Source organism: Semicossyphus pulcher, unplaced genomic scaffold (assembly GCF_022749685.1).
Source record: "Semicossyphus pulcher isolate SPU_LCO1_2020_fin unplaced genomic scaffold, fSemPul1.0.p SCAF_1, whole genome shotgun sequence".
NCBI lineage: Eukaryota > Metazoa > Chordata > Actinopteri > Labriformes > Labridae > Semicossyphus > Semicossyphus pulcher.
In genome coordinates this window covers 28,373,228-28,385,411 of record NW_027211603.1, presented here as the reverse complement: position 1 = coordinate 28,385,411, position 12,184 = coordinate 28,373,228, and the positions used below count along the sequence as shown (strand labels likewise).

At 41.2% G+C, this 12,184-nt stretch overlaps 1 protein-coding gene across 1 annotated transcript in view; it reads left to right on the top strand.

The window, feature by feature from the left end:
* The first annotated feature begins 541 nt into the window (after nt 1–541).
* Nucleotides 542–12,184, top strand: part of igf1rb (insulin-like growth factor 1b receptor) — a 54,654-nt gene continuing 43,011 nt past the window's right edge. Inside the window, exons 1-2 of the mRNA XM_069664644.1 lie at nt 542–641; nt 9,534–10,100. Coding sequence (XP_069520745.1) covers nt 551–641; nt 9,534–10,100 — 658 coding nt within the window. The 5' untranslated portion in view covers nt 542–550. The remainder of the gene's footprint in view (nt 642–9,533; nt 10,101–12,184) is intronic.

Genomic DNA, 12,184 nt, shown 5'->3' with positions numbered 1-12,184 from the left:
GAAACCAGATTTTTATCCTGGATATTTCCAAAGAAACGTCGTTTCATTCACACAAGGGGTGTGTGTATTTATATGATAAGTTCTTTTATCCCCTAGACCGCCTTATTCATCCTAATTTTAAGGGTATTTGAGCTGTTTTCTACCTCCGGAGGATCCTCCAGCAGCGGGACGTTGAACGTGTTTTCCTCCGGATATGGAGCGTGAAGATGCGGATTACAGAGGAATCCCCGCCGCTAGTTTAGCCGCATTGATTTCCTTCTACACTTCAGTGCGGTGTTGTTTTTTGCAAGGATAAACAAAACTATGAATAAATATTTTTTGGCAAGAGGAATAAATCGGTGAAATTGGAGCACGATTGGACTCCCCCTTGTAAACGTGAGGAGGCTGCTAGCCTGCATGTAGCAGCTATTAGCTCCATTAGCCGGCTAACAGCTACAAGGTGCTGGCTGCAGATTAAACAGCGCTTTAGTAATTCTGACCAGGTTTTGCCCACGTTTCCTCCCCTCGACATATTTATTCACAGGATTTGGGAGGATTTACTCATCCAGGAATGAGGTCTCGAGTGGAAAGGAGCCGCTTGACCTTGTTTTGGGGTCTGATGCTGGGTCTGTCGTCCTGCCTCCGGCCCGCCACCGCAGAGAGTAAGTACTGCTGCTCCACACTGCTCCACACGGGGAACACTCTTTTTCCATGCTCCAGTGCTGCTTAAATATGGGAAATAAGACCAGCTTTCGTTGCACTGAGAACACAATATTTACATTAAACATTGCATGCACAATAAAGCACTGTGCAGACAGAGACAACAATGTTTTCTGTCAATTTGCATCTTTTTATCTGAGCATTTATGCCGAAAATACCAGAATTCAGGGGTCATGTTTATACAAGAGAAAAAATACATATGTAATATCACATACAGCGATTCTGCGATAACTGATATATTGCAAAGCAATCTTATCATGATACATCCCGAGATCTTATTAACTGAAGAATACAAAATGCCCCAAACAAGGTGAAAGGCAGATTTCATGTAGGCTATTCACCTCAATTGGGTTTCAGTTTTCAATTTGTTGCAAGCCATATGATAATTGTATCACACCAGTCAAGACGATGATATATTGCGATATCGATTTTTGGCCCACCCCTAATAATGAGCCACAGTTTAAGTAAGTTATGTGGCTTTAGAAAATCTCTACTCTGAGGAAATTGTGTATTACACAGTAATACTGTACATGCATATGGAGGAAATTGTCTTGGTGGAAAAAGCAAATATGTTATGTTGTTGTATAAATCAAATTAACTTTATTTATAAAGCACTTTACACGCAACACAGTTGATCTTTACAGCATAAACACAGAGGAAAACAACAGCAGAGAATGAAACAAACACAGAATAGAGGAGTAAAAGATAAGGTAATAAAATAAGATTTGTAGTAACATCAACACTAGCAATAGTAACAGTAGTAATAGACATTATTGTAATAATAATAGTTATATTAATACTAATAGTAGTAGTGCTGCTACTACTAACACCAATAATACTAATAATCATTATTAATAACAATGATGACCATAGTGACAAATCATAGTAAAGACTTCAGGAGCAGTACCTGAACTAGTTTAGTGGGGCGCAGTTAAAAGCTAGTAAGTACAAGTGTATTTTCAGTCGACTCTTGAAGATGTCAATAGTGGGAGGGAATCGGATGGTGGGGGGGAAACAATTCCAGAGTATAAGTAGTGCAAATAAGTGTAGTTACCTTGGTTTTGCTTAATATATTTTTATGGAAATCCAGGTTGTAATATTCCAATTTGTTTTTAAAACAAACCCCAAGAATGACTCAGTAGAAGTGTGTTGATAAATACATTACTGTGACTCAGCCAGTGGAGAAAGTCTGTCAAGTTATATATACACACCACATTGTCAACTGTGAGTCACAAAGTGGTGAATTAGAATCAACAAAGAGTGGAAGGTATCTGTGATCCCTGCAGAAAACCACAAACAGAAATAGGATGTGAGTAATTAAAAGGTAGGTTGTTAAGCTTAGCTCGGCTTGTCTTCTTCTGGGTCCAATAATGAGATATTTTCAGACTGAAGTAAGAAAAAGTACGACAAACTGTGATGTAGATAAACAAACATACATAGACACACTTGTGAATTTTATTTTAGTGAAGGTTACAGGAAGCTTTTGTCAGTGAAGTGAAGATGTGTTGGTTCACAGCCTGGTAGAGTCAGAGAGTTCAGCTTGAACACACAAACATAACCGCCACATTAATACTAGTGTATAGAAAAGCATTGCCACATTTGATTCACCTCTAACGATTTATTATGAGACAACATGGACTTATTCACCTGAGTGAACATCACACGGTCTTACTCATTAGTTTTAGGCTTTCTTTTGTGTGTCTGTGTTTTAATAACACTCCCTTGATATTGACATAAACCGCAGCAGTGAACTCTATTAATCTAAAGGTGCCACCACGCTTTACTTTGTCAGCAAACAGTAATTTATTCTCCGTTATAAAACAAACCTGGGCATACCTTGACCTTGGACATGTTGTCATGAGTCTCAGACTGCTGAAGCTTCAGTGTGTTGATCAGGTGCAGGAACATCCTGCCATCAGGCAAATGAGGGGAGCCACAAAGGGCTTGTGTTGTGGATGGTAATCCCCTGATGATCCATAGAAGTAAACTGTACTTCTTTCTGAAAGAATGTTTTAGAAGCACAAGATGGTACCGCACAGATGGTTCAGAGCAAGGAGGCTTTCTGCCGTCTATACTGTACGGCAGCATGGTGAACCTCATGGCCTCTGTTGGCTTGTAAACCTTCAATTTTAATGAATTTTAGCTTCTTTATTTATTCAGAATTTCTTTTTATGTGCTGCCACATTAAATTTTTCCATGTCTCCAGCTACACTGTAAACTAGGCTTCCTGATTCATCCCATTCATCATGACATGTTGGGGAGGGGTGGGTTGGGGGCTTGAACCAGGGTCTGGGTTTTAAAATAGACCAAGCCAAAGTACATTCGCAAGCAAAACAGACTAAGTTCTGTTGATTGGAAAGAGTGAGGAGCTTGTGAACTGTGTGTCATGGGGTTTACTGTTAGCCCCAGTGGTCACAGGACAAACCTGGGAGCCGAGAGGTTCTCCCATCGAAATCCTACATTTATTCTCACTCCGCTGTGGAGCTGTGTAAAGGTGCCTTGTGTGGCTAAACTCTGAGCATTCCTGCTGGTTTACTGTATCAGTAACATGGGACTAAAGAGTAGCTGGTAGCCTTGGGTTAACCAGGTTCAGCTCTGTTGCTGCACACACTGCCTTTCAGGTGAACCAAACAAGTTTTATCTGTGGAGAGTGATCTTTTGCAAAAGCTTCCCAGCACATTTCTTCTCACCTTGCCTCTCATGTGGAAAAGTATTTATGAATACGTTCCCCCTCGGGCGCTCTGTCACTAACAGGATGGAAATGAGGAGTAAACAGACTTGCTGCAGTCTAGTGGCAGTGTATGAAGCACCAGCTTAGAGGGCATATTGCTTCCTATTTCTCGTCTTATGGGGCTTCTAGTGGATTTCCTCTGATTGTCTGCGGATAGTCTGGGTGCTGCAGCCAGCTGGGAAAAAGGTTATCAAAAGTAAATATGTGATCTGGAGGCTCATCAAAGCTGCACAGATAGGCTTGTGTACTCAGCTGTTTAAAATGTGTCAGTGTCGGAGGAGGAGAGGGAGGGGGGAGTTATTAGGCTGCAACACCTGCTATTTGTGTTTTCACGTTTCACACAGGATGTACATTACGATCAGGAAAAGTTGTTTAGTATGTCCAGGACGAGCGTGGTCAGAAGCAGTTCCCATGAAAGACGGCCATGCTGGCGTTGCAGAGAGGCCACAGAGGGTGAAGCGTCGAGGCTGTGGTGATGTAACGTCACCAGGCAGTGTGTCTTTTTTTTTTTTTTTTTACAGGCCCGGGTGTTGGGATTGTATTAACAGGTATGCAGCTTGCTGAGGGCTGCTGACAGTGTGCACTGACAAGTAGATTACAGAGAAAGACATAACCGCCATACCAGCACACTGCCTGCCTTAAATCACACCAAAGGCATTTTATAATGGCTCACCAAAGGCTCTGTCGTCCTCTCTAGAGAAGACTTAAACTCTCAGCAGCTTGGCTGAAAAGCTCACAGTTCTTAGCGCTCTATTTTATGTGAAATTATCCCCAATTATACAAATTTTAGCAGAGCATTGATACGCTATGAGCCACAGCTGCAGTGTGCTTTGAAACTTGTGTGAAAGTGGGGTTTACGGAGGTCAGCCATGGGAAAGTTTTACACTGGATACATTTGTTGTCTGCAGAGTTTACTGTGGTGATGCATGCCTTTTTGGGAGAGTGATTATGGGAAAGTCTTAAACTTGTATGAGATGTTTTTTTAATTAATTTTGTACAAATGGGCCAAACTTCTGGTTTTTGGTGGAGAGATTTATATCCATCCACCCTTTTTTTATTGGTGCCTCTTGCCAGTTTCTATAGGTACAAATAGGACAAGGATCATGATGGAAAACACTCAAGATGAGTTGATTATGGTAATTTCCTTACATAAGTGACTTTCAAAGCTGTCTAAATAGCTTTGATCTTTAAATAATGTGTTTATTTATCCTTTACTGATAGAGCCAAACTTTAGGAATTATGATTACCTTATTTAGGAGTGTTTATTGCTCACTTAAAAGCTGAGTCCTATCAGTGATGCAAATAACATTTTCTTAAATAAAAGTAAGGTAAAGGGAATTAAGTATATACAAGTTCAATTTGTTGTTGGTAGAATTGTTATTTAGGTCAGTATAATCATGACAGACACATACATTGCTGTTTGCAGTCATTATCTAAAGTCCATGAAGTGAACAGACATCAGCGGACACTGTGTTTCCTGGTATTGACTTGTCAGCATGTAGTGCTGCCACCTTCACTTGCTGCGTCGTGTTCTACATGTTTGTTTTTTAATATTTAGTTTTTAAGATGTTAAATGATATTAAATTATACATCCAGTATTCTTGCTTACGATGTAGCAGATGAAAAAGAGGGAATGTGCTTCCCTTTCTCTTTGCTGTACTCTCAGACTGCTGTGACATCAGGAATTTAAAGTCCCATTTCAGGAGATGCTGGTTTGACCTGCATCATTGTGTGTGTGTGTGAAACAAATGGGGATAGGAAACTTTCTGCCTCTCGTGAACTGCACGACAGCTGGGCTCAACTTTTAACACATCTATCAGGCTATGTTTTTTAAGTTTGAGAGCTGGTCAGCAGAGCAGAATTACACTGAATTTCTGTAACTACAATATACACTACAAAGAAATTAAAGGAAGATATCATTTAAATGTTTTTATTACCAAACAGCATGGCCTACATAACCGCTAATTGTTATATTTGTCGATGTAAGACATGCAGCGTTCACAATCAATGCAAACTTCACCAAATCTAACTTTTATGGTTGATCAAGTTTACAAGTTTAGAACGGCATTTATTTAATTATTTGGAGAAATATAGTAATGAAAATGTCTTTTTTTTGTCCCTAAACGAAAGAGTACACACAAGTTTGCATAAACTTAATGGGACTTTTACCTTCCTAACTGATGATTACTACTGTTGCATACTCAATGTTTTACTTGTCTTACCAAGTAAGCTTGTTTAAAGGTAGTGTCATACAATCATAGCAGCAGCTCTTGCTGTTTGACTCCTGAGCTGGCGTTTAGTGTTTATGTTTACAGCCATTAAGCTACGTGACTAAAACATGCTAATTTGTTAGATATAATGTTGATGATAATAAGTCACAGGTGATCTTATTTACATGTCGATAAGAGGACTTTCTTTGTCATTTGGATCAAGTGTTGACCAAAGCAATTATTTAACTTTTGAATAAAGTTTTATAAAATATTATTTTGTAATAGTTAAAGCTAAAATCAGAACTTTTTTTTTTTGCTTTTTGCCTTTATTAGATAGGACAGCTGAAGAGAGACAGGAAATGTGGGGAGTAGAGCGCGGGGGATGACATGCACCAAATGATCAGCACACCTAGTGCGTTGAGAACTGTAGCCTCTGTACATGGGGCGCCTGCTCTGCAAGCTGAACTAAACCAGTACCCCAAAATCACAACACTTTGATTATTAAGTGGTGTTAGTTGTTTGTATTTTTTAATCTGTTTCCAATACTTTGGTTAGTTTTGTTGCGCCATCAAACCATGTTTGGGCGTTTGGGAAAACGTTAGATGGCAGCAGAAAGGTCCACTGTGTTCTTTTGGAAATGAAGGTTTGTTTTAGGAGAAGTTTGTTTTGTGAAGAAACACCACATATGTTTTGAGGAACCACACGTTTTTATTGGGACCACTGTCATGGACACATATACTCAGTGTGTATGAAGCATACTTCAAAGGTTATTTTCTATTACACAATAACGAATAATCTTGAATCATGTGTACAGCTCTGTGTTGTGATCCAGTGTGGAAATGTTGCTGTAGCTCCAGGTGTTGCTTTTAGAACAATCCATTAATAAAAGATTATCTTTATTTTGCCTCATTAAACCTGCAACACCAGCATCAAATGTTAAGTTATGAAAAGTTGTAATTAAGAAAACGATTAATTATCTGCTGGGTCTGCATTGCCTTCCCCAAACCTCCCTGCGTCACGTTCCTACAGTAAAACTTTATAGACCAGCATTAAAGTAGTAGTGTGTGTGACAACCTGTTAGCTGGTCGGTGTGAGTTTTCCATGACTCACTGCCCTCCAGCTTTTGAAGTCTAAATCCTCCTCGCAGTGATGTGCGATAATGGCCTCCATGTTTCTGTGGGTGCTGCTGGGGCTTCAGGCTAAGTATTGTTTAGAGAATAGCACACAGGTGGGAGGAAAAGTTGGAAAGGCAAACACTCCACTTATCATTACCGACCATCACCATCAGGCCTTTACCAAAAGTTTTCCTGATGTGGGTTCAGACTCTTCCCAGAACTGAGAGCAGTGCCTTTTTTATATACTCTGCTTTGTAGTTGTTTGGTTTGTGTTCACTGTAGCCCATTTGTTTGTCTAAACAGATCCAGAGTTCACTGACTGTCTTAGTAACAAGAACAAAGACGCACTCAAGAGGTTAAAAACAAAACAAATGTAAACAAATCTGTTTTAAATTGAACATAAAACAGCATAAATACATGTTTTTACAATTTGTTCACATCAAAGGCCAGACAACTGTCCTTTGTTGTCTGTCGTTTGATCAAAGGCCCAGACATTTTCACTTCTGCCAAAGATAATCCTTCAATTCACAAGATTACAGAGTATGCAAAGACCGCCACAGGTTGATACTTTTCCCGTAGGGGGCGCTACACTGCGGTTACAGCTGCTGTTTTTAGCCCTGTTAGCAGCAGGGCTCTGGGGATGGTCATAACAATCTGTTTGTTTGTGGGTCTACTGATTTGGTCTAAACTGAAATACAGTATCTTTGCTTTGACATTTTACACAGACATTCATGGTCCCCTAAACACCTACTTGATGGATTGGTATAAAAAGTGTTACTCCCATCCGTGGCTCCCAGGAGATGTGTCTGTCTGACTTTGGTGATCCCTCGACTCTTTTTCTAGTGCCAAAATCAGAAATGACAGTTTAAGTTTCGAGATAAATGTCTTCATGATTATTGGATACGTTAGCCCTTTATACACTACCAGTTCAAGGCGGGATAATTACGCCTCTGTTACGCTTTGTCTTCTATTTAAAACGCACAGAGGTGGAATCGTGGTGCGTAGTTGGCGAAACGGCGTCAGTGTAGGAGCAGTAGGGAGGAACAGCGCCTTGTGTGTGTATATGTGAAGCACGCTGTGTTTGTTAACAACCTGCACACATTTTGCTTCTGCAACGCCAGAATGCTGTAAAAACACACACTTCGGCGGCTTTACACCGCCATTGCTTGGTCCAAAGTAAAATGACTAAGGCAGCATGACAGCGGATCTTTGTTACGGCGCTGCGGCAGAACCGCAGTGTAAAAAGGGATATTGTGAAATTTAGCGAGAGATTTATGTATGAATTATACTAACTGAGGATTTCTCAGCTTCTTTATTGAGCTCCATCAACGGGTCAGAATTTATCTTATCCTCATTCTCGTGGGCATCACCTATGGTGGTAGACGGTAATAGCGGGAGCACACTTCCCAGATATCTAGACAGTGCTGCATGTGTGACGTCCACGGTTGGCTCCGGTTGTAACTCTTGATTTTCCTCGCTGACGGTTGCTTTCCTTTTTAGACAGTTTGCCTTCATCTGAGCGTCCAATTTGTTTCTTTTTCTTTGGATTTTCACTTATTGTTGAAGTTGTATCTGTAGTCATCGATCTTTTCTTTGTTTGTTCAGCCACAGTAGATTACTGTTTCCTCGCGACACTTGCAGAGACCGGAAAAGCAGCCGCTTAGCTCTGCCTACCCTCTCTGGCAGACCAACCACTGCTGGCTGATGGAAAACGCGTCACTAACTGGGCGCCGCTTGTGATTTTTCTCTGGCAAAGTCGCCGGAGACAGCCAGTCCATAATACTGCAAATGTAAAGGCTTTCATCAGTGGGCCATAGACTCAGTCATTATTGTGTGACCTCATTGGGGGATAGTTAGTGACTTAACAGACATTTATTTAAATGAAAATTACTTTAATGAGTAAATATCTGCAAAGCTATTCACCTCCCCACAAGCCTCAACTGTACTTTGGGTTAAGTGATGATTAGCAAATGTTAGCATTCATGTTAGCATTCTTAAACGTAAATATTATACCTGCTAAACATTAGCATTTTCATTGTGAGCATTTTAGCATGGTGATGATGTTGCAATTGCACTTTTGAAACTGTCATGATTCATTCAGTCTTTTGTTGAACAAGTTGTTTTCTGACTCTTTTGATCAAATGACAGTATGAACATGTTTTATGGATGTCTTATATGAAAGGATAGTTTCTATGCCTTTGATGTCATTGTATATGAAAGCTTGTTAAAGCAGACTAAACAAAGAATCTGGGGTGATATTAAGTGGAAACAATAGCAGCGATAGCCTGAAGGCAGAGCAATGTAAACTTTATTGCACTGTTAACCTGAGCTTGAATAGCACCTGAGTCAAGTGTTTGCTCTGTCACACCAGGTTAGGTTGGCATTGAAAATGAAAACTGCAAGGCAAACATGTTCTGTCAACAACGGCACAGCTCAAGTGTACTGTCAATATTGAAGATATGTATTGGATAAACATCTTTATATAAATACCACTATTTCAGGATGGAGGACATTGTTTTGCATATTGTTACGTTTAACAGCGATTTATTGTGAAGAGTGTGTGAATAAAAGATGAAATATGCAGATCATTTGTCAGAACATGCTTGTGTAATAGTTATTTTGAAGAGGCGGGGCTGTGTATTATGATGAAACAGTTTTGATCAAAGAATGGTTACAGCGAATAAAAACAAAGAAAAGAGAAAAAGATGTTACATATTTAAGTTACCATTGATTAAGGATAAAGACCCCTCACTGTCTCTTTTTGTTTCCCCTCTGCAGTCTGTGGACCCAGCATCGACATCGGCAACGACATCAGTGAATTCAGGCGTCTGGAGAACTGCACCGTGGTGGAGGGCTACTTGCAGATCCTCCTCATCGGTGACAAAAACAACAACAACATCAACCAGGAAGTCTTCCGCTCGCTCAGCTTCCCCAAGCTGACCATGATCACCGACTACCTGCTGCTATTCAGGGTGTCCGGCCTGGACAGTCTGAGCGCCCTCTTCCCCAACCTCACTGTCATACGCGGTCAGAAGCTCTTCTACAACTACGCCCTGGTGATCTTTGAGATGACCAGCCTGAAGGACATCGGCCTGTTCAACCTGAGGAACATCACCCGCGGCGCCATCCGTATTGAGAAGAACCCAGAGCTGTGCTACCTGGACTCCATAGACTGGTCCCTCATCATGGACGCAGAGTTCAATAACTACATCGCAGGGAACAAGCAGTCCAAGGAGTGCAGCGATGTGTGTCCAGGCATCATGGAGAACAACCCTCAGTGCAGGAAGACCATTTTCAACAACAACTACAACTACCGCTGCTGGAACTCCAATCACTGCCAGAAAGGTAAGCTGGCCGTCACGCGATAGCTCATCTGGGATTTGATTTGCAAATAGATCATGCAGGCAGTCTAGCCTTTGGCCTGATTTGTGTACATGTGTGTTTGGGAGTGTAATAAACACTCTGTGCCTTCAGCTGCGGCCTGCTACCTGTCACTTAAACGGCTTTAGCTGTTGTGTCTTGACTGCAAGACGGAGGAAAGCAGGGGATGTTGTTATGCATGGTTGACGTGTCTGCATATCTTTGCTGTAATATATCTCGGGTGTTTATCCAAGATAGAGCGACAGTTGGTAAATTCTTCAGTCAGGAGGTATGAGTTTCTTATCAATAGACATGACCTACAGTGGCAAGTGGTCAGCTCAGCCTCTGTTTGGAGAAGCAGCCAGAGTACCGACACGGAAGATAAGCTATGTACCGCTGTGGTCGGGGTTTGCAGCTAAACAAATCTTAGCTACTAAATAAAAGCCCCACCTTAAAAAAAAAACTGGTATCAGTTAAATCAGCTATATTTGAATTATTTAACCGCTTCACCTTGCCCTCTTTGGCATTGCATTTTCCTCAACTGTACACCTTCCATATACCTAGACATGCTGCACACTAGGCCTGCATGATATGAGGAGAATTTGGAATATAACGATGATATGACATGCTCATACTGAAATGAGCATATTAGCAATAACTTACAGTTCCTATATCTGTTCGCACCTGCTGTTTAGCATGTTTACCACAGTGGCAGTGCTTGTACCGAGTTGTCATTCCTGAATCTAAATTATTTCTAAACAGCTAAATTGCTTTGTTTTTTTGCCTTTATGCTAGCTACCTTTGTAGTTGCCACCAAATTTTTCTGAGTGAAGCTGCCAGATCAGCTGTTTGGGTGGGATAGTGCCAACGCTAGATCAGACTGAAATTCTTTTCAAAGACGTTGCATGCTTGTTTTTTTCTGGGCTGTTTTATCAAATACCCCTTTTCCACCATAATTAACGCGTTGACGCAGGTTTTTCAGACCCGGGAAGACCTGCTTATAAATGCCGATTGTCTCTTTTCCCATTGCCAGTGAAGTATACTCCTGTCAGTCTCTTTTCTGCTGCGTCACCGCCTGGTGTCACAAACGCGTCGGAAACAGGGTTAGTAAACAGTGAAGATGTTACGGTGGTTAGGTCTTTATTGTATCTATTACTCATTCAGTCTGTTTATCAGAAAGGGGTGGGGATTAGCGTGTCGACACAGGTTATGTGTTCCCATCAATGCTGATTGGAGCCGAGGTCATAAATACCCGGGCCTACTGCAGAGTCATTTGACCCGGGTCTGAATGCCGATTGTAGCCTTTCCCACTAAGCAAAAAAGCTGGGTGTTAGCAGGTGTTAGCAGGTTTTTGGACCAGTGGGAAAGCGGCTAAAGAGTGTCCTGCCATCTATTGTAGGTATTACAATGACTATTGATAATGATCTCAAACAATCCCTCTCAAAAAGACCTTTAAGAAAACCTTAAGAGCTTAACAGAGGTGCCGGTTGAGACTGCAACTTTGCCTGTGTAAAAAAACATGTATTTTAGGGTGGTTACCTGACGTCATGCAGTCCTCTGCATTCCTCTCTGAAGGTGTCTTATATATTCAGGTGTCTTGTGGCGTTTATTAGGTGCAATGAAAGTTCAATTGAATACTCTCATGTGCCTAAACAAACAGAATTAGAGACATAAATGCCTCAGAGTTTAATTAAACTACTCCAGGCACGATGAGTGTGAAGTCGCCCTTTAATTTTGTGTTTACGACTGCAGTGTTGTTTTGCTGGTGCGTTTCAGACGATGTGTTTTGGCTGACTGAGTGTGTGTCTGGCTGAATTGTTTCCCTGGTGACTGGCGCCTTGCTGCAGACTCAGCATGTTGATGTTTTCAGTCTTGTGACATGGAACTGTCGCAGCACTGGCCTGGACTGCATACATGTACATACACACATAGACGCACAATCGTTAAACACACTCGGACGGAGAGATGCAGGCACACGCAAATGTAAACAGATTTATACGGAGATGCAAATATGTGTGACATACGCACACACACCTGGCCGGCTTTGTGGGTTGTTAGAGTGGCAGAGC